Source organism: Mustela erminea, chromosome 10 (genome assembly GCF_009829155.1).
Source record: "Mustela erminea isolate mMusErm1 chromosome 10, mMusErm1.Pri, whole genome shotgun sequence".
NCBI classification, from domain to species: domain Eukaryota; kingdom Metazoa; phylum Chordata; class Mammalia; order Carnivora; family Mustelidae; genus Mustela; species Mustela erminea.
Window position 1 is genome coordinate 2157850 of NC_045623.1, and position 23400 is coordinate 2181249.

General features: G+C 41.0%; 1 protein-coding gene across 1 annotated transcript in view; it reads left to right on the plus strand.

Moving 5' to 3' along the window:
• Positions 1-8509: 8509 nt before the first annotated feature.
• Positions 8510-23400, plus strand: part of SNX27 (sorting nexin 27) — a 65244-nt gene continuing 50353 nt past the window's right edge. Inside the window, exon 1 of the mRNA XM_032303647.1 lies at positions 8510-9047. Coding sequence (XP_032159538.1) covers positions 8737-9047 — 311 coding nt within the window. The 5' untranslated portion in view covers positions 8510-8736. The remainder of the gene's footprint in view (positions 9048-23400) is intronic.

The following is a 23400-nucleotide window of genomic DNA, read 5'->3' on the forward strand; positions in this document are numbered from 1 at the left end:
AAGAGACATAAGAGAAAGCTGAAGCAAGACCTTTAGAAAGAGTGTCTTTACTTTTACAAATAGACACAAGAAGAAAAGGCCTAGTTTCTGCTTCTCAAAGTGGTCACCTGTGTGGGTGATGCTCGGAGCTCGGCAGCCATCTTGTCACTATGGGAGGAGTTAGCAAATGTTGACATGGCAGAGGAGAGAGATGGAAGAATGTGATCCTGAATGATATGAATAAGCTGCTGAGTTAATCAACACTGGAACTCCCCACCTTGATCTTGATACTTATGTGAGATCATAAATTTCCTTACTGTTTAAAGCGCTTTTAAATTTTCTGTATTTACAGCTAAAAAAAATACTCAATGATTTTGAATGATAACAGCTGAGCAGGAATGCAGAAGATGCAAGTCTCACTCCCCTTTTCCACTGGATGATGCTAATGCCTCAGGGCTGGTCTTTTGCTATGCGACCTCCCAACCTGTTGTATTATTTCTGAACTGTTGGCTGTGGGAAGTAATTTTTGGTGAAAAGGACCTGTGGAAAATTAAGTTCAATTTTGAGGAAAAAGTTGGAGGCACTGGAGAAAATGACGAGAGACACAGAGTGACAACTGCCTAGTGCATTACAACTGGAAGGATGGTGAAAAATGTTATTTGGGAACGATCCGCTGAAACATAACAGTCAGGTCTGATGAGAAGGGCTAGATGGAAAAAAGCCAGCCAGTGAGGCTATAAGAGCCAGGGAGCTTTTCCTTCCCATGGGAAGCCCAGCAAATCTTGGAGAGGTGGTATGTAGCAAATGGGAGACAAGGGCATGACATGAAGATGGCCAGGGGAAGGGCTTTGAGACACCAGAACTATTCGGTGCTGCTAGAGAAGTAATATAATTATAAGTACATACTAAGCTGACTCCAATGCTCACTTAAGCCTGTGATAGATTCTATTAGCTACTTTTTATAGTTTACCCAAAAGCTTTCTTTTGACTAGTGACCTGGGTATGTGATCCAGGTTCGGACAATCATAGTACTTCATTGTCCAGGCAAGTTGAATTGGTCCAGGTGATGTGCACACAAAAGGGCCAAAGTCCTTCCTGAAAAATAATACATGGATTTTGAGAAAAATAAGGTGTTTTTTGCTAATAGATAAAGAGAACCAGAGATGAACAAAAATGAAAGGCAGATGAAAAAGAATTAGGTGGCCCCAGGTTCTCTGTGTCTGACACTTAAAAGGCCTTGGTTTCTATAGTGCTTGGTTTAAATCAAAGAGGCAGGGATACCTGGGTGGCTCAGTTGGTTAAGCATCTGTCTTTGGCTCAGGTCATGATCCTGAAGTCCTGGGACTGAATCCCACATTGGGGTCCTTGATTGGTGGGGAGCTTGCTTCTCCCTCTCCCTGCTGCTCCCTCTGCTGGTGCTCTCTCTTTATAAATAAATAAAATCTTGGGGTGCCTGGGTGGCTCAGTGGGTTAAAGCCTCTGCCTTCGGCTCAGGTCATGATCTCGGGGTCCTGCATTGGGCTCTCTGCTTAGCGGGGAGCCTATTCCCCTCTCTCACTCTGCCTGCCTCTCTGCCTACTTGTGATCTCTCTGTCTGCCAAATAGATAAATAAACTCTTTTAAAAAAATGAATGAATAAATAAATAAATAAAATCTTAAAAAGAGTCAAGGAGCCATCCCAATGTGGCAGGTTATATTTTTCAGAGATGGCCAATGTGATATATCCCACTCTGATTATGTTGCAAAATTGACACTCTTCTCATCTAGGGTTGTGTCTGTGTCCCTTCCCATTGTACCTGGGCAGACCTCTGTGACCACCAGGACAAAAAAATATGGTGAGGTGATATCATGTGACTTTCAATGCTGCGTCATAAAAATGTCATGCACCAGAACCTTTGATTTTGGAGCTTTGACACAAAACTTGAAGAAGCCAAGAAGAAGAAACCACATGAAGAGGCTATGCATGGGGGTCAGGCCATCGGATCAGCTCCAGCTGAAGTCCCAGCAGACAGCCAGCCTCAATTGCCAGGAGTAAGACATGCCCAGGTGACTTCAGCCACCAGTCACCCTGAGCTTTTGAGTCCTCCCAGCTGAGGCCCCAGGCACTGTGGGACAGAAACCAGTCATCTCTATGTGTTCTATCTGAATTCCTGACATACAGTCCATAAGCATAATAAAATGATGGTTTCAGGCCACTAAGTTTGGGGATGGTTTATTTATAGCTACAGTTAACATGAATACCCAGTGTCCTTCTCAGTTACGTGAACCAATACATTCTCTTCTTTGCTTAAGCTAGTTTGGATTAAGTTTCTGTCACTTGCAGCTATAAGAAATTTGATTCATGTACTCTTTAGTCTGTAGGTATTATTCAGTGTTGCAGATCAGTTATTCAATTTACCAAAAAAATAAATAATAAATAATTTTTATGTGGTCTTCATGGAGAAAGTACAGAAAAAAATAGAAGGATAGAAGACTCAGAATTAAGAAAAGGGGCTAAGAAAAGGGCCCTCTTTTTGTTTTCTTCAACCTGTGAGTCCATGGGTAATGATATACCTTACTGCCTCATTTAAGCCATTTAATTTTTTTTTTTCACTAGTGTTGAGTTCTGGCCACTGATCAGCTGAGTGACCTTTGAGAAGTCATGACACATTGCTGGGTCTATTTCTTTTTTTAGAGAGTTGTAGTGGAGGAGCTATTTCTTCATCATCAAAATGAGGGAATGGGGCTAGATATGATATTATTATTGATATCTATAATTAAAATAATAGAGGTCCATTATTTTATATATAATAGTGATAACTGTGTTATTATGTTAGGTGTTTTCCCCATATGACTCATTTTACTCCTATACAGCAGCTGTTATTAGACACTTTCTGGTCCTTTTCTGGACTGAGATTTCATCAATACTCCTTCTCTTGTGCCCCTCACTCTCTTAACTCGTTGAGGACATGTCATGTGTGACAAGTTCCTGGTTTTCCAGAAACTTATGTTCAGATTAGAAAAGTAAAGATGGACTAGACATTAAATTATTATGGTCTAAACTGAGGGGCACACCACAAATACGATAGGAGTAACATTTGTTATCTGCTGCCATGTAACAGATGACCACAAACTTAGCAGCTTAGAACAACACACATGTATTATTTCATAGTTTTTGTGGGGCAGGGGTCTGGACTCAGCTTAACTGGATCCTCTGTAGGGTCTCACAAGCCTGCAATCAAGGTTTTGGGCAGGGTATGTTCCTTAGTGGAGCCCAGGATCCCCTTCCAAGCTTCTGTGGTCATTGGTGGAACTCTTAGAGGCACTGGACTGAGGGCCACCATCTTCTTGCTGTCAGATAGGGACAAGTTTCCAAATTCTCCATTCCTAGAGGCTCCTGCAGCTCCCTGCCATGGGCCTTCTCCACAGGCACATCAGAACATGGAGGCTTTCTTTCTCAGAGCCAGCAGGAGACTCCTTCATCCTAGTAGGCTAAGAAGTGTTATACAATGGAACTGTTTGTATGGGAGTGACACGTATCACCTTCGCCACATTCTGCTGGGCAGAAGAAAGTCACAAGTCCTGCCCACAGGCAAGGGGAGGAGATTACACAAGAGTGTGACTCACTGGGAGGTGGTAGTGGTGGAGTGTCCCAGGAAGGTGTGTTTGCCACAGAAATTTAGGAAAAAAAGGTAAGTCAGAGTGAAGTGGACTCCCTCAAGGGAGGTTTTATGGAGGGACTTAAGCTAGAGTTTAAAGAAGGAGTAGAATTTAGACCCCCAAAGAGGGAAAGAGAAGAGGCAGACTATCTAGAATCAAAGGACCATACACATATGAGCAAAGGTGTGAAGGTGGGGTTCTCTCTTAAGTTAATGTCACACAAAAGCCCAATGGAAACCTGCTGACTTCTTATATTACAAAGGACAGGAGGATCTTTTTTTCTCTTCTTTCTTTCTTTCTTTACTTATTTGAGAGAGAAAGAGAGAATGAGCATGGAGGAGGAGCAGAAGGAGGAGCAGACTCCCCAGTGAGCAGGGAGCAACTCCAGGATCAAGACCTGAGCCAAAGGCAGACACTCAACCCATTGAGCTGCCAAGGTGCCCCTCTTTTCTTTTTCCCCCAATGATTTATTTATTTATTTGGGAGAGAGCTGGGGAGGGGGATGGGGCAGCACAGAGGGAGAGGGAGAGAGTCTTAACCAGACTCAGGCTGAGCACAGAGCCCTAGGCAGGGCTCCATCTCATAACCCTAAGATCAAGATGTGAACCAAAATAAAGAGTGGGACGCTTAATGGATTTAGGTGCCTAGGAGCCCCAGAACATTTTTTTCTCTTTAACCAAAAGGAAGCTGGGTATTAAAGAGAGTCCTGGCTGTGGTGTCAGAAAATTTGGGTTCATGGTTCAGTTCTGCTATAAACTAGTAGTATGATTGGGGCCTGCTGGTTAGCTGAGCCTACTAGCTTCCTGTGGATGCTTCTATTTATGTTGCTATTGTGAGGACTTTGTAAGCTCTTGGGTGGGAAGTGCTCTATACACTTTCTGGGTCCCATTTCCAAAGGCAGCTTCATCGAGTTCCAAGATCCCACTCTCTCCAAGGCCATCTCTCTGGCTCTCTGGGAATCCTCTTTCTCAGTCATCACCTAAATGGCCAGGGAGAGGCACTCTCCAGGTTCTGGCCTTGGCACCCCTAATCACTTTGTTATCCGCTCTGCCTGGTGTGCTCCTCCATCACCACCCACCACCCTGAGCCCACGCTCATCAATCCATGCTGGGGCCAGACCCCTTCCCCAGTGCCAGACTCACGAAACCAACCAATCCAACCTGGATCTCCCCGAAACCCCTCATATCTTTCTCATATCCAGAACTAAACTCATTGCCCTCCCTGCAAGCTTCTTCTTCTTCCTCCTGGTCTTGGGAAATCACACCACCAAGTCTCACCGCTTGGAACATTCTTTCCTGCCCTGGCCTCACACCTGAGCTCCAAGTGATGCCAAGTCCTCTCTGCCCAGTGTGACCCTCCAGTCACCACAGTCCACGCCTCCCTCTTGTCAGTTCTCACGGGAGTCAGGGCACCTGGTTCTCAACATATCCTTCTGGCTCATTTTGTTCTCCACACTTCCTGCTGGATGAACTTTCTCAAGCACGAATTTAATAATGTGTCTGCTCTGCTTTAAAGCATTCAGAGGCCCCTAAATACTTGGGAATGAAATTCAAACTCCTGGACATGATTTTCAATGTCTGAAATCCTCTCCGATGTGATTCTTGCCCACGTCCCCTCGCCTCTGCTCCAGTCCTACTGAACTGCAGTCCGTTCTCACATGGCACCATGTTCTTTCAAGTCTCTGCGTTTGAATGCACTGTTTCTCTGGTCAGAATTACCTGGCCACACCATCCTTCTCTGCCTTGCCAGCCCTTCTTATCCAGAATTACCCAGCTTAGCTGTTCCATTTTCAAGGCTCTCCTAGGGGCACTCTTGCCAGCTTGTGCAGGCCTCTATCACAGCTCTCGTTACTCCACAGACCCAAAGCCTGGGTTGTAACTGTTTTTTTTCTTTTGCTCTCTTCCTAGTTGTGAGTTCTCCAGAGCAGTAATGGTGTCTTATTTTAGTTTCTTTTTTTTTTTTTTTAAAGATTTTATTTATTTATTTGACAGAGAGAGAAATCACAAGTAGGCAGAGAGTCAGGCAGAGAGAGAGAGAGAAGCAGGCTCCCGCTGAGCAAAGAGCCCGATGCGGGGCTCGATCCCAGGACACTGAGATCATGACCTGAGCCGAAGGCAGCGGCTTAATCCACTGAGCCACCCAGGCGCCCCTTATTTTAGTTTCTTATTTTGATGCTCTGATCACCTTTTCTTCCAATCTGATCCTTTCTACATATTTTATGTAGTTATATTTTGAATAGGTAACACATTCATCTGCCTAACATCTGCCATTCAGATGTTACAAAAAGCTATATAATGAAGTCTCCCTTCAACTGCTGTCCCACTCCAGTGGTCCAATCGCCCTCCCCAGAGGCAATCAACATTATCAGTTTCTTGTGAATACTTCTAGGGATATAAATATTTCTAGACATAAAAACATATCTATGGTTCCCCTTTTATACAAAAATGTTATCATGTTCTACAGACTATGCTGTACCTTGTTTTCACTTATGTACTGTATCCAGGAGATCATTTCATTTCAGCACATAAAAAGCCTCCTTATTCTTTATTTTCGGTTTTCCATTGTGGTTGTACCCTAAGTTAATGAACATTGGGTTACTTTCAGTCTTTTGCAAATACAGATAATACTGCAATGACTCTCTTCACAAAAATGTCACTTCATACACAAGTTTAACAGTAGAATGAATTCCTAGAAGTGGGGCTGCCAGATCAAGGTGTACGTGCATTTGTGAGTTTTACCATGTCATACTGCCCTTCATGGAGTTTGCAGATAACATCTTCTTTATCTTTGTATCCCTAACACCACTGCAAAGTCTAGAACAGAGCAGGCATTCAGTACATTTTTTTTTTTTTTGGTCAAATAAACAAACGAAAAAATAGCTCTTTCAGTGGAAGCTCCCGTTTTCCTTTCTTTGATGTCTAGTGGAAAAAATCTATGCCCATATAGAGCTCAATTCAAACTAAATGATTGTAGAGTATTACTGTAGAGCAAAATTCTTATTTCAACTTGTACTATTTTCCCTATTTGTGCAATTGATATACTTCTTCATCAGGTTGGTTATAAGATCATACTAACTTCTATGTTCTAATATAATAGCTGAATCCTTATCCCACATTTTGTGAGATGTCTTAATTATTCTACTACTCTCTTCCCCCACATCCTGAGCAATTACTAGAAGCCCATACACAGTCCACAAATTCTTTCAGGTGGTTGCTTGTTGCTTTTATATGTCATCAGACCTCTCTCTGCAACGAAACTTTTATTGTCTTTTTTTTTTTTTAAGATTTTATTTATTTATTTAGTTGAGAGACAGAGAGAGTGTGGGGCAAGGGGAGAGGCAGAGAGAGCTGGAGAGAGAATCTGAAGCAGACTCTGCGCTGAGTATGGAGCCCAACCTGAGGCTCAGTCGAAGGACCTCAAGATCATGACCTCAGCTGAAACCCAGAGTCAGACACTCGACAGACTGAGCCACCCAGGTTCCCTGCTTTTCTTTTCTTTTTTACACTGTGAATCCCTGTAGCTCCTCCTGGATTGTTTACTAGCTCTATGGATTCTCTACGCCTGTTTATTCATCTAAAAGTAGGGCACATTATAGGATTGTGAAGATTAAATAAAATTACAGATGTAAAGTGCTTAGAACAGTGTTGGGCACATAGTAATGTTGAGAGAAACAGTTCTTTATGGGTCTCTCATGCTTCTACCCATCTTCCTGGGTATGCCAAAAGTGCAAAACCCTGACTGCTCTTCACCAGGGTCAATTCTCAAGGTTGCATTTAGAGTGAGCAACTTTAAGGAAAGAAGTAATGTCTCCCTACATGACAGAGAACAGGTTTGTCATTGCTTCCTATGAAAAGGCAGTTTTCCCCCAACTCAGTGTTCCTTGGTTGTGCACAACCAAGTAAGTGCACAGCCTTCATGTGAGCCCTTGTAAGACCTGGGGGAAGAGGAATTGACACAAACGTGCTGAAGCTCATGTTGCTTCCTGTGTGGTAATAGCCCTTTGTCTCCGACCCAGTAATTCTGTGTCTTTTGTCAGCATCCACAAAACAGTAACAGACTAACTTATGTCCAGTCACAGACATCAGTCAGGAGGGTAAACTGAAATACCAGACTCCAGTACTAAGTGCTTAAGTAAGCTATTTTCATTATTTTGGTTCTTGCTCTTCTTTCTTGCCTTTGCTGGGCATTCTGCACACTCTCTGTGAGTGTGCATTTGGGTAGGTAGCTGAAAAGCATCAACTGGGCCATTGGCCAAGAATTCTACAGTGCTGTTTGGGGAAACAAAATAAATCAGAAATAAAGGATAACTTCAAAATCATTGCCCAATTTAAATTATTACTTAGCCCCTCTAATATCCAGTTCTAAATCGCTGAGACTGTAGTTTTCTCTGCATATACTTTCTGTATAGTTGGAGTATAGTTTTTATATAGTTGCAATACGTGGAAGTTGCGAAAAAATAACCGGGTCTTATTTCCTGTTAGCTAATAGCTGAATGAGTTTGGGCTCTACAGTTCAGTTTCCAAATAAGTGAAATACAGAAATGAATTCATGATCCACTCAGCTCACAAGGTTGTTGGGGCCACGGAATAAAATAATGTATGCTAACACAGAAGGTACTGAACAAATGAGTTGTAATGATTTAAGGTTGCAACTTAAGGCTGTCGAGTCACAAACATCAGTTTATCCTAATATTTTGCTTTAGAGGCTACAAAATGAGTTCTGAAATGAAAGAAGAAAAAACTTGACCGCATGTCAACAGTTGGAACAGTCCGTCGCACTCGATGCAGTGTTAGTCGCCCAAACTACAACTCCCGTCAGGCTTTGTCCCCGAACTGCGTCACACATAACCTCCGCTCCGCCCCGGGCCCTGCCCTCACCCCCGCCCCCACCGTCCAGAAACTACAACTCCCAGGAGGCGCCACGGGCCTAACCGTCCGTTTTCCCCCCGCCCCCGGCCTCCCCTTTACCCCCTCCGGCGGCTCTGTGACGGACTTGGGTCCCGCGGGCGGCGGAGCGGGCGCGCGCGTAGGGGGTCGCGCGGCTGCTGAACTGGGCGAACGCGCGCGAATAGGGAGTGGAGGCGTAGGGGGGCGGCGGTAGGGCTCGCTCGCTCCCAAGATGGCGGACGAGGACGGGGAAGGGATTCACCCCTCAGCCCCTCACAGAAACGGGGGTGGCGGCGGCGGTGGGGGGTCCGGGCTCCACTGCACCGGGAACGGCGGCGGGGGAGGCGGCGGCCCGCGGGTCGTGCGCATCGTCAAGTCCGAGTCCGGCTACGGCTTCAACGTGCGGGGCCAAGTGAGCGAGGGCGGGCAACTGCGGAGCATCAACGGGGAGCTGTACGCGCCGCTGCAGCATGTGAGCGCCGTGCTGCCCGGGGGGGCGGCCGACCGGGCCGGGGTGCGCAAGGGGGACCGCATCCTGGAGGTGTGAGTATCTGGGCGCCCGCCGCCCCACCCCGCCCCGCCCCCTCCGGCCGTCCCTGCATCTCACTCTACCCCTGTCGCGCTCGGGCCCCACTGTCCCCCCTCCCCCCTCCAGTCCCGGAACCGGCCCTAGGGACTCCGTTCCCCTCAGGCCCCGCACCTCCTTGGGGTTGACCCTTTCACCTCCCCGCTCCTTGGGTTTTCGCAACGCGCACCTCCCTCCTTGTAACCAGTCTACGTCCCTGCGCCCCCGCTGTTTTTACCCCTGCCCCCATTCTTCTGCCTTCTTTTCGGCCCGGTTGCTTTACCCCTGGGTATGCCGCTCTCTTCTCCGCGCTGCCCTCATAATGGACTTCTGTCCCCTGCTGACGGAATCTCCTTTTCTGACCCGGCCTCTTTCGTGTCCTCCCCAAGTTTTCATCTTAAGCATCGTAGTTTTTGTTCGCCGCTGCGGTCAACCCTCATGGACCGTCCCTCTGTCCTCTAGACGAAGTAGGCAAACCTGTGATCTGCTCCCACTTTTCCTGCGGAAATATCATCCCTCTACTGCACTCCTTTTGCTTTCCTTAGTTACCCTCTCCTGTGGTTAAGCACCCCCTCATTTTTTCTGTCCTGCCCTGTGTCCCTTTCCCCCTCTCCCTTTTGGATTCACACTCCCAAGAGTGTACCTTCTTCTCTGATCCTTGCTTGCATGCCTTTGTTTTTGTTTTTGTTTTTGTTTTGGTGGTGGGGGAGGGTGTCTCTGACACTAGTTTCTTTACACTATTGTGTAAAGAATATCCCATCTCACGCAAGCATTTCGAATCTAGTGTCTACCATTTCCATGTACCTCTGTGAGCATCCGTATTCTGAGCCCCCCCCCTTTTCTGATCTTCATTTTTGCACCATACTCCTACTTCTTTTTAGTCAGGATTATGGTGGAGCTCTCCTTCATTCCTCCTTCCCCCCAAATTATGCTCCTCTTTCGGGTCTTTGACCTCCTTACTTTATTGGGGCATGCCCTTTCTATTCTCTCTTACTACATCCTCTTGTGATCCCACGCTTGAGTTTATCCTATTCTTTATCTCCTCCAGGCTGCTTTCACTTCTCAGTTTAGGCTCTTGCTGCTGCTGCAACCCATCCTCTTCCTACTGCAGCCCCTCCTCCTTCATACTCCTTCAACCTTACTTCCCACTGCATCCCAGAGCTCTGCTGCCTTGTCTTCCTGTGTTTCTGTGCAGACCTCCTCCATCACTCTCATCCAGGTTTTACCCTTGGTGCCTTTATACTTTGTATTAAAATTTATATAGTGATTGCTGGCTGACTCTCATTACCTCCATTCTCCTCAGCAGTCTTCAATCCTGTATCTCTTGCATTCTTACTGAACCTTATTTTTTCCACACTTTTGCCCTCTCTCTCAGTGCTTGGATTTGTCCTCATGAGGTCTTTCTCATTTTTTATAAATGTTATTTTAGTTACAATTTCCACAACTTTCAGTCTCTTCTGTAGGAAAACAGTAGGTTTGCCGAAGTTTTCAAAGAGGTTAGTATCGTGAGGATCTAGCCTAGTTGAGGAGTCCCTCCCTTTTTATTTACCTCATCACCCCTGCCCTTATCCTCTACACACTTTCTCTGTGGAATTCACTCATTCTGTTTACTCTTACCTTCCACCTGAAGAAATAGTAGCTCATCAAAATAATTGTTTGGAGCTATTTAACTTTCCATTTATGTTTTCTTTTTCCATTAATGTTCTGTGTGCTCTTTTTTCTTATTCTCTGGTGATACATTCTTAATCTTTGGGGGCCTGGGCATTCAGATATAGAATGGAGTTGTGACCAAAATTTGTTTCATACCTGAGCATCTAATTCTATTCTTTCTAGATAACTAAAAATCTGTGGTTGATGTTTCCTTCTGATAGAAGCTCTTGTAATTGTCATTTTCCTTTCCCTTTGGAAGTTAACTTTGGATCCAGGTGTTTATTTTTAAATTTAAAATTGAAGTATTTATTTAAAATTAGAAATTCATCATAAAGTTCTACATTACTCTTTATAAGAACTAAAGGAACTAAAAAAAAAAAAAACTAAACCACAAATAATTCTGTAGATGACTACAGCTAACATGATCAACCATTTCAAATATATATGTGTGTGTATATTTATATGTATATAGATATATATATCAACTAACAATTTTATAACAGAATCTTGACATAAATTAGTTACTGTAAGGAATACTTCAGATGATCCCTTAGGACAGATGGAAGGACTTGCCTCAGGTCCATGTTCCAGGCTAGGCCCATTCCTCCTCCTAGAGAGAAAACATTGAATTTTGGTGCATACGTGGTGGTGAGTAGGGACTTTGTCTTAAAAGAGAAAGAAAGTGGGCAGGACAAAAGAATGCTCTTTGCTTAGAGAACCTTACTCTGGAGGGTTGTGATGATCAGACTTTTTCCTGGCAATGGTTTCTCACCTTTCAGCTGTATTTTGATTTCCAAATTCTGTAAAGCTTCTTTGCTACTGTTGTGGAAATGGTGATAGTTGCAACACGGAGTCAGGCAAGTTGTCAAATTGTCTGAGACTTCAGCTCTACAGCCTCTTTCCTTCTTCCAAAGTCTTTATCTTCTCCTTAGGTTTTCATGTGAAGGAGGAAATCAGCGATGGAACAGACACAGTTCTTGAGGGATATCTATGTCTGTTTCTTGTTTTGCTTTTGTTTAGGTTGATGCTAATTTTCCTGTAGCATTCTTTAGGCAGCACTCCTTAGAGCTTTTCTTTGTCTCCTACAGGTTCCTTAAACCTCTTTGTTGCCCCAGGAAAGTTTTGCATGTTACTGAAGTGCCAGGTGGGATCAGGGTTAGGCATAGGTAGATTATTATTGTGTAGACATAGTTTGCATGAAGTCATAGGTGGATGTCCGGACCTTGATGATTGCTGTTTAAGACTTGTCCCTATTTTAGATGCCTTCCTGCTATACACAAATTATTCCAATTTTCATATATTGTAGTCATTTGGGCAACTGATTGAGTTGTGAAAAGAACTGAGTAACTTTGAGATTTAAGGGACTAAAGTCTTGGATAAGAGTAAGAACATTGATTTCTTTGTATTTTAAAGTCTGTCTTACAAAGGTCCTGTCCTCATTGAATCTTAGAATAGTCATTAAACTAAATTCAGTATGAATCAGTTTGTCCTTTTACCTTCAAAACTGACTAGATTCTAACTGCTTTGCAAAGAGTCATGTTGCGGGATATGAACAAGCCCTCTGGGCTCTAAATTTTACTTTAGATGGAAAATTTTGTGCTAGCAATGTTAGTCTCCACTTTGTAATTTTTCCCAGTGTAACATATATTGAATGTTTCCCTTTGATGTGTATATACCTGGAGGGATGGTTTCAATAAGTAGAACCAAAATGCACATGTCTTTGCACTAATTATATAGTATGTGCAGTAATATTTGACTTCAGGTTAATTTTCTTAAGGTTAAAGTATTTCCAAAGGCTCTTGACTGATTTCTTGAGAGGTGCCCGTAGAAGGGTTATAGTTGTGGTACCATCTTTATTTTTAAGTGATTAGGCTTATCTGTTGAGTAGTTTGTTTTATCTCTTTGGTATTTGGGTGGTGTGGTGTTTAATAAGCATGGACCCCTAAGATTGCTTGCAAGCATTTAAAATCCTGGTATATTTGTGTGGCGTAGAGTTTATGCTTTTCCTCTTCATAGTGTCAAGATAATCTACCCATCGACTTTCCTTTGTTAAAGTTACACTTGCTCTTAGCCAAAAGGCTGAGAAGTGATTCCCTTGTTAAAAGTTAAACCATAAGAAAAAAAATTAAAGCTGTATATATATATCTATGTCTATATAGATTTGTTTATTGGGAGTTCATTTTATAGGAATATCTCATGGCCATTCCTTTTTTTTTTTTTTTTTTGGCTTCATTTAATGTGAAAGTTTGGAATAAAGAGGTTGGTGCCACAAGAAATATTTTTACAAATTACGTGTGAGTCATTTAATGTTGACTGCTAAGTACCTTCTCAGGAGCTGCTTTCTCAATTATAGATGAATTCTATTTGGCCCAGATTTTCCAGGTAGATTTTAGAAATGATGTTTGAAATCATGGTTATTGATCAAAGGAAAATTTTATGGTACTGATTCTTATGCTTTAGTGAACATAAAAATCACTGGGTGTGTTTGTCAAAAGTATCAATTCTTGGGCTCACACTTTAAGGGTTATATATGATTCAGTAGGTCTTGCATGGGGCCTAGAAGTCTTTATTTTTTTACTCCCTTTGCAACCTATGTACCCAGCCCATACCTGGAGCAACAGGTTCTAGGTCTTGAATTCTCAGTTCATTTTATCTTCGTGGTTATATTGAGAGTTATGAGCTAAGACTATACTAACAAATAATGATTTTTTTAGACTCCTGAACTCCAGCCCTTAGAAAATCAATTCAGTAAGATAGTAGACTATTATATCTGCTCATTTAGACTTTATTGAATCTTTCTAAATGTTGTAATAAAGGTATGTGGTGAAGGGTTAGAACAAGTTAATAAAATCCTTATATCACTTTGCACTTTTAAAATTTTTATTTTTATTTTTATTTATTTTTTTTATTTGACAGATCACAAGTAGGCAGAGAGGCAGACAGAGGGTGGGGGGAGGGGAAGTAGGCTCCCTGCTGAGCAGAGAGCCGGATGTGGGGCTTGATCCCAGGACCCTGGGATCATGACCTGAGCTGAAGGCAGAGGCTTTAACCCACTGAGCCACCCAGGCACCCCACACTTTCTTTAAATTAAAGATTTATTTTAGAGAGAGAGTGAGCGAGAGAGGGCACAAACAGGAGTGGGAGGGTGGGTAGGGGGAGAGAGAGAACCTCAAGCAGACTCTGCTGAGCACAGATGCGGGGCTTGATCTCATGACCCTGAGATCATGACCTGAGCTTGAAAATCAAGAGTTAGACATTCAGCATCAAGAGTTGAGCAGTCAGGTGCCTGGGTGGCTCAGTCAGTTGAAGTGTCTGCTTTCGGTTCAGGTCCTGATTCCAGAGTCCTGAGATTGGCAGGGAGCCTGCTTCTCTCTTTCCTCCCTGCTTGCTTATGTTCTCTGTTGCTATCTCTCTCTCTTTCAAATAAATAAAATCTTTAAAAAAAAAAAAAAAGAGAGAGACATTCAACAAATTGAGCCACCCAGGCACCCCTCACTTTGCACTTCATGTAATGTGTTACAATTTGCATAGTATTTTTACATTTGATCTTTACAACAGCCTTGTGAGATAGGGAAAATATAAATTCCTTGAGGATAGGGACTACATATACCCATGTTGTTTCCCTACTCAAAGGTCTAATGGCACATACAAGGTATTATTCAGTAAATATTTGTTGAATGAATATAGGAGTATTATTTGTCCCTTTTTCATAAGAGAGGAAACTGAGTATTGCAGTAGTGAATGTTAACCAGAATTAAACCCAGGTCTTTGGATTCTAAATCCAGTATATTTTCCACTTCTTTGTTTTCTCAGCTATTTTTGGCTGTTAATAGTCAACTATTTTTGACTGAATGGTCCCTTAAAATTCTTTTTTTTTTTTTTAAAGATTTTATTTATTTACTTGACAAAGATCATAAGTAGGCAGAGAGGTAGAGAGGCAGAGAGGCAGAGAGAGAGAGGGAAGCAGGCTCGCTGCTGAGCAGAGAGCCCGATGCGGGCCTCGATCCCAGGACCCTGAGATCATGACCTGAGCCGAAGGCAGAGGCTTAACCCACTGAGCCACCCAGGTGCCCCGGTCCCTTAAAATTCTTAAAATTCAGTCACATCCCTATAAACTTGAATAGCATTTGAGCTTTGGTTCTATTGTGAAATGTAACTTCTTATATCATTATTTACCCTGTCTCTGATTATTAAATTGTATGGGTTACAGGGAACCAAAATGGCTAGTTGTTGCTCTTGTTTGTTGATACTCTTTATTGGTTAGCAGTGAAGACAGCCTGATATAATCATAATTGCAGTCCCAGGAAATACTTTTAATTCCCTAGGTAATTGAGGTAGAAAACATATAAAACTAAATTTGAAAATAGCATTTATCTTCCTCTTGGAAATCACTTCCACAACACTGCTGTTACCAGGAAAAGATCTGTTGTTAGTAACAAGATTTGTCTGGTTCATATAAATTATTGTGAAGAAGGCTTCTCTTCAGCCCCCACTGACTAGTTTGTTTCAGGTGAGGGTTTGTTACCATGCTCTCAAGGATAATTATTTTTTAAGGTAAGTTCCGTTGGGAGTAATTTTTATGATAAGCAAAGAGACTCAGTTGACAAGCAGACACTTAAAATTTATGATCACTGCCCTGTGCTTTGGGAACGTGATGTGTGGTAAGTTTTATTCATTAGATGATGGTATTACTGACACAGTGGATAATGTGGTGGTTTAGGTTAGAGCCAATTAGAATTGTTCTTTTTGACTATCAGCTATATAGATTTTGAGCAGTTCTCTAAAAGCCTGTGTAGGGGTGGTATGATTCAAGCCCCACATGTGGAAAAAAATATTTAGGACTTTTTTTTAAAGTAGACTCTAGGGACACCTGGGTGGCTCAGTGGGTTAAGCCTCTGCCTTTGGCTCAGGTCATGATCTCAGGGTCCTGGGATTGAGCCCCGCATCGGGGAGCTTAGCGGGGAGCCTGCTTCTCCCCTCTCTCTGCCTGCCTCTCTGCCTACTTGTGATCTCACTCTCTCTGTCAAATAAATTAAAAAATAATAATCATAATAAAAATAAAAAGTAGGCTCCATGCCAAACATGGAGCTTGAACTCATGACCCTGAGATTGAGTTGCATGCTCTACGGGCTGAGCCAGACAGGTGCCCCAAAAATATTTAGGCAGTTTTAAAATATCTTTTTAAAAACTTGCAAGTCTCTGTAAGAGATATATTTTATATTAGAACCAATAAAATACCAAAAAAACCCACCTGAACCAAGTTTCAATAAACAATATTTAGTGTTCTTGTGCTCTCTGGCATTTTTTAGTCTGTTCAGTATTTGAGAGTTTTTTGTTTTGTTTTTTGAGTGCTGATGGTGATCCACATGAATTTCATGACTATTAGGTTATGATCCACAGTTTGAAAAATAGTGATTTAGGGTATCGCTTTTCTGGTATGGCCCACTAATATCACCCCATCTGGTTTAGCAATTAAGCACAAACTATGTGTAAATTACTGTTAGGCTTGTATGAATCACAGAGTCCCTGCATCTCTGCCCTTGAGAAGTTTAACACTGCAGTGGGTAGTATACAATTTACTGTGTGTAAAGCAAATGAATTAAGGGGAGATAAAGAATACAGTGGAGTTTAAAGGAAAGAGTGATATGGTTGAGATGACTGGTGGGTAGATCGGTCACAGAAGGCTTTTTTTTTTTTAAACTTTTTTTTTTTTTAAGATTTTATTTATTTATTTGACAGAGAGAAATCACAAGTAGATGGAGAGGCAGGCAGAGAGAGAAAGAGGGAAGCAGGCTCCCTGCTGAGCAGAGAGCCAGATGCGGGACTCGATCCCAGGACCCTGAGATCATGATCTGAGCCGAAGGCAGCGGCTTAACCCACTGAGCCACCCAGGCACCCCAGAAGGCTTTTTAAATTGTGATTGAAGGACAAGTCTAATTTCAGTAGTCAGAGAAGGGTGAAGGAATTCATAGGCTGAGGAAACTGTGACCAAAGGGAGGAGGATATGAAAAGTTCTTGGGATAACAAGAAATCTAAAGTTGCTATTTGTAGACAGTTGGGCTTGAAGTTAGATCAAAAAGGGCTTTGAATGCAAAGCTATGAAGTTTGGATTCTGTTCTGTTTTTGAGGTCAGAATATAATTATATGTGCATTAATACCTAGGACTCCCTGTGAATTTAGTTTTTATTTAAAAGAGGTTGAATAACTTCCAAGGCCAAAGAGGAAAATCACTATTAGAATTAGAAGAATTTCAGAGCATCTAGTCTCTTGGGCTATCTTATACTATATAAAGAAGGGAACTAAGAACAACTAAGCTCTAACACCCATAGCTGGGAACAGCTGGTGAGGAGCTGGTTGCCTTTAATTTGTTTAAGTTTTACTTCACAATCTAGCCTAACTTGTCTAATATATCCTTCTCTTTTTAAGTTTTTTTTTTTTTTTTTTAATTTATTTATGTATTTGGGAGAGAGAGGAGAGGCAGGGTGAGAGGGGCAGAGGGAAAGAATCTTCAAGCAGACTCCATGCTGGGTGCAGGTTTCCATGTGGGGCTCCATGAGGATCTGACAACCCTGAGATCATGACTGTAGCTGAAATCTAGAGTCGGATGCTTAACCCACTGCTCCACCCTGGCCTCCCACTTCTCTTTAAGCTTAAAATGAGTGTACTTACTGTTCTGTTCACAGTTGGTAAGTTTGATCCTTACATGCTACAGACCCACTGTGCTCTGCCCTACAATGTTCTGTTTTAGCTGTTCTAAGAATTCCTAGTCTGCTCCTCTGATTTGAAGATGCCTCCTTTAATTTAAATATTTGGTTTCTGCATATAGCATACTGTTGGGAGTTGAGGGGACTGAAGACAGACAGCTTAATATAGTACTAAGATTTATATGTGCTGTCTACATTCAGAATGAAAATACATCCTTAAATAAGAATTGGTGATGACCACAAAGTAAATTTTTGCTTTCTGTCCGTAATCTGAAGGGTACTTCAGGATTAAATTGTGTGATATGGTTTTAGTAAAATGCAAGGTAGTATGTATGTAGTCTCTTGTTTATAACTTAGTGTGCTCCCTGCTGTTAGTTTGCTCCCTGCTAAGCAAGTAAGGTTCTCATGGTAGTTGAGGAAATAAACCTATCTGCAAGGTATTGAAGTTGCAGAGTAAGAAATTGTATTTGAGTATCCTTATAGGTACTTCCTTCCATGAACTTAAGTTATTATAAAAACATCTTTTTATTTTTTTATTTTTAAAGTTTTTATTTTATTTATTTATTTATAAAAAATATTTTATTTATTTATTTGACAGACAGAGGTCACAGGTAGGCAGAGGGGCAGGCAGAGAGAGAGGAAGAGAAGCAAGCTCCCTCCTGAGCAGAGAGCCCAACTCGGGGCTTGATCCCAGGACCCTGGGATCATGAACTGAGCCAAAGGCAGTGGCTTAACTCACTGAGCCACCCAGGCACCCCTAAAGTATTTTTTTTTTTAGAGATTTTTATTTATTTATTTGATAGAGATCACAAGTACGCAGAGAGAGAAGGGGAAGCAGGCTCCCTGCCCAGCAGAGAGGCCACCTCTGTCCCAGGACCCTGAGATCACGACCTGAGCTGAAGGCAGAGGCTTAACCCACTGAGCCACCCAGGCACCCGCAAACATCTTTTTAAAAATGATTTATTTTTGCTTAAGCTATCTAAAAGTGTAGGTTCTTGTGTCAGACCTCAGAGCAAAACTAAAATGACAAATCTATGTGTTCTGTGGACTTGAAACACAAGTAATTAGTTTACTTCTCTTTGGAAAAGTACAGAGTGTCTGCAGAGAGTCAGCTGCTTGTGTGGATATTCTCCCAGCTGTGTTCAAGCAGCTGATTACTTTTAGAGAACTATTCCAGGAGATTAACCAGGAAGTTGTTTTTTTTTCCCCAAATACTGCAGTACTTTTATATTTATATGTCTGTCATGTTTTAGTTAGGTTTATTTAGTATGTTTTTAAAAATTGGTATATTGGTTAAATTAATTTTTGGTGGTCTTGGAAAATGTGAAAGTTTTGGAAACTTCTTCCACTTCTTTTGCTGATCAGTTTAATCATTTAATCATCTATAAAGTTTATAACTTGTAAAGTGTGTCGTTTGTCTACTGAATGCATCATGGGTTACTTAATTTTTTTTTACCCAATGTTACTGTCATTTTGATTTTGGTAAGGTTAAAAACTACTTTCTGGATCTGTTTTCTCAAGATATGTAACTTGCATCTCTCTTTACTTGGAAACAGCAATGAGTTTTGTTCTCTGGCCGGTATTTTGAATCCAAGGAAATGTGACACTTATATTTATGAGTTATGTGCTAGTAGATTATTTTAGATTTCCCTGCCTTACCCAGTTATCCTTTATATTGCTGATTCAGGAAAGGTCTTATTGTACCTTTCTTCTTCTTCTTTTTTGAAAAGATCTTATTTATTTATTTGACACAGAAAGCAAGAGCAGGAACACCAAAACAGGGGGAGTGGCAGGCAGAGGGAGGGGGAGAAGCAGGTTTTCTGCTGAGCAAGGAGCCTGATGAAGGGCTGATGGGACCCAGTGATCATGACCTGAGCTGAAGGCAGACGCTTAACTAACTGATCCACCCAGGCGCCCCTCTACACTTCTTTCTGTACACTCATGTATAGTACCTCTTGAGAGTAATTGAATGTTTAGGAAATAGCTAGTAGGATTCAGGGTGCAGGCTCTTGTCCTAGATCAAACTTATCTCATCACAGGAGGAGTCATGTTTTTAGTCACGTTATGTAGTAATCCAGAAATAGTAGTGAAATAGAACTTTAAAAAGTTAAGATTCCTTCTTTGGTAATTTGTGTCACTTACAAACTAAGATTGTTGATAAACCTGGTTGATTTTATCCTTTAACTTTCACTATGATCAGTGTACCAAATTAAAAACATTTGGGGGTTCCATTTCAATTGGCCATGAAGGCAAGGGTCCAAAATACAGCAGATCTCAGACTTTCTGAGTTGGTGTTGGGAAATGATTTAAAACTGATTACGTTTGTTTACTGTTCAGTAACTGAGGGGGGTTGGTTCTCAGCAGTAGTGGTGTACATGGGAAGCTATATTAGGCTAGGGAAACCATAATGACTACTAGCAACTTTCTTAACCCCTACCTAACATTCATCATCCCATAATGTAAAGAAGTAACCCAATTTTCACATTCAGCCTTACTTTTAAATAGTTTAAATAGAACCATGCAATACTACATGCTGACCAAATGTTTAAAGACAAAAACTGAAAAACTAACAATCCTATCAAAACAAAATAAGTGATGTTGTAAATAGTTTTAGTATCAGAACTTTAAGACCTTACTGGTAATTCTTTAGCCTCTGTCATGTGAGGGAACCCACTGTACTTAATTTTTTTTTTATACTTAGTGTGGTGCATTTTGTTTTCATGGATGAAACAGTATAATTATAATAGATTATTCCCAGAATTTACGTGAAATAAAGACTCGCTTTTTAAATGTCGACATGTTTATTTCTTACTACTCCTTACTTCATTTTGCTATCCTTGGAGTCAGTGTTATTTTTAAAATTAATAACAGTTAGTTACTTTTATTTTCAACACATTTGAGTAAAAGAAAACATAGCCTTACTTTGAAATTGCTTATGTAATTGAATGCCATATTTTACTCTTAAGCATTATTTCTGTTACTTCCCATAATAGAAAGCAAAATTATCACTAATATTAACGTTTGAAAAATGTAGAGCTTGTATAATGTTTTTAGTACTTCCCCCTAAACAGTGAAACCAGTATAAAAGTTAAAAATAAGGAGTGGAATTATGGGAGTACATGAAGGAAAACCATTATTGAATGTTTTTTGTGCTAGTCTTAATAATTTTTCATTCATTGGCAGTGATAGAGAGAGAAAGAGTACAAGCAGGGGAAGCAGCAGAGGGAGAGGAAGAAGCAGGCTCCTCGCCACCCTACAACCCTCCCCGAGCAGGGAGCAGGGAGCCCAATGTGGGGCTCTGTCCCAGGATCCTGGAATCATGACCTGAGCTGAAGGGAGTTGCTTAACCGACTCAGCCATCCAGGTGCCCCTTAGGGAAAAATTTTAGTGAGTGCTTACTACCTGAACATGGGATTAGACACTGGGGATAGAAAGATGAGTAACGTGTAGTCCTTGCCCTTAGGAAATTAGCTGCATGTAGCAAAGTTTATCCATTTCTCTGCTGAAGGACATTTGGTTGTTTTCAAGTTTTTGTAATTATGAATAAAACTTCTATGACATCTGCAGGTTTTTGTGTGGACAAGTTTTCAACTCCCTTGGGTAATACCAAGGAGGACAGTTGCTAGTTCAGGTGGTAAGAGTATGTTAGTTTTGTGAGAAGTTTCCAGTCTTCCAAAGTGGCTGTACTATTTGGCATCCCCACCAGCAATGAAGGAGCATTTCTGTTAATCCATATCCTTGCCAACGTTTGGTATTGTCAGTGGTCTGGATTTTGGTTATTTTATTAGGTGTGTAGTGGCATAAAATTCACTCTTTTAATTATAAAGTATTGTAATATGATAGAGAAAATTTGGAGACTAAAGAAAAGAAAAAAATCCCCCATCTTATCATCCTAACAAAACTACTTTTGGTATTTTGGCTTTTATGTAGGCATCTTATATAAAGTTGAGATCATACTGTTATAATTTGTAATCTAACTTTTAAAATTAATACTTTATTTACCAGAACAGTTTGATTTACAAAAGAAAATATCAGAGAGTTCCCATATATCCTTCTCCCACCTCAGCCATATAATTTTTCCTTTTTTGAACATCTTACATGAGTATTGTCCTTTTGTTTAAATTAAGGAACCAATATTGATGTATTATTACTAACTTAAGCCCATAGTTTGTTCACATTTCTTTAGTGTCTAGTCCTGATGTGTTTCTGTTCCAGGATCCCATCCAGGATACCACATTACATTTAGTTGTCATGTCTTTTTAAGCTCATTTTGGCTGTAACAGTATCTCAAGTCTTTCTGTGTTTTTGATAACCTTTTGATGACCTTGACAGTTGTGAGTATTAGTCAGGTATATTATAGGATGCCTGACTACTGGAATTTGTCTGATTTTTTTTTTTTTTTTCATGATTAGACTGGGGTTTTGTTTTTGGGGGAGAAATATTACACAGGTAAAGTACCATTTTCATTAGTTCAAGTGAGGAGTACATACTGTTATTATGATTTGTGATGTTGATCATCTGGTGCAAGTTGTGCTCAGCCCCTCTCCCCTATTGTACCCTTTGGATAGGAGTCACACCCGGCGTAGCTTACACTTAAGGAGTAGGGAGTTATACTTCTCCCCTCTAGAGTGTAGTATCTGTTTAATTTATTTAGAATTGTTCTGCATAGGAGAAGGATGCCTCTTCTCCCCCATGTATAAATTTATCAATCATTTATGTCATGGGCTCAATGGATACTTATTTTATAATATGGGTTTTATAATCCAATACTGCTTTATTTTATTGCTCCATTTGTTCTAGCTTTGACCATTGGTTGGTCTTTCAGTTGGCCCCTGTGCCTTTTGCCATACCCTCCTCCCCATTAATGTTTGGGTTGTTTTGTTTTGTTTTGTTTTTGAGCACTTCTTTACTTTCTGGCACTACAAAAGGCTCTGGGCTCGTGTTGTGTATTTCATGCCCAATCCTCGAATCAGCCATTTCTCCAATGGGTCCTAGTTATTTTTAGTGGGGAATGGTATTAGAAAGCAAGATCTGGGCAAGATGCGGTGGTAGCTACCAGGGTATAACTTCTTTCAGGTCCTCTCAGTTGACAACAAAAGAATATATGTGTGTATATTAGCCCCTGTATATATGCATATCTGTAAATATTTCTATATGTAACCATCTTTATCTGCATTAAGTTAAACATGAGTTCTTACTGATACTGTAGCTTTACTTCATTACCATATGATTTTTTGGTTACTCTCCCTTGCAGATCTGTGCATTTCCACTTCAAAGGTGAGAAATTTGGTTTCCCATGTTCATCATTCATTTACTTGTTTAATTCCAGTATACACATATAGCAGTTGTTAACTTGTACCTTGGGGAAGCAATTTTATCGACTAGAGTATAGTATTTATGTGCAGTCGCTTTTGCCTTTATCTTATAGAATTCATTATGGTTACTTAGGTCTGTACCTTTTCCCCCTATCCCCTTCAGTGAGGTTGTTTAAAATACATTTGAAATACGAATAGATTCTCTTGTCACAGTCTGGGATTCTCCCAACCTGCTAGCTGTTTTTTTGTTTTTTTTTTTTTTTAATTTGCTTACCTTCAGGTTTACTCAATGTTATAAATATCCTTAAGTTTTGCAAATGCATTTTGTCGTGATTGTGTGTTACAGTGTCATACAAAATAGTTTTATTGCCCTAAAAATCCCCTGTGCTTCACTTATTCATCCTTCCTCTCTCTCCACACCCCAGCAACACACTGATCTTTGCGTTTTCCAGAATGTTGTATAATTGGGATCATACAGTATATAGCTTTTTCATATTATCTTCTTTCCCTTAGCAATATGCATTTAAGGTCTCTCCCCCGTACCATGTCTTTCTGTGACTTGATAGCTCATTTCTTTTTATAGCTGAATATATTCCATTGACTGAATGGATAAACAGTTTTGTTTAGCCATTCACTTAAAAAGGACATCTTGGTTGCTTTCA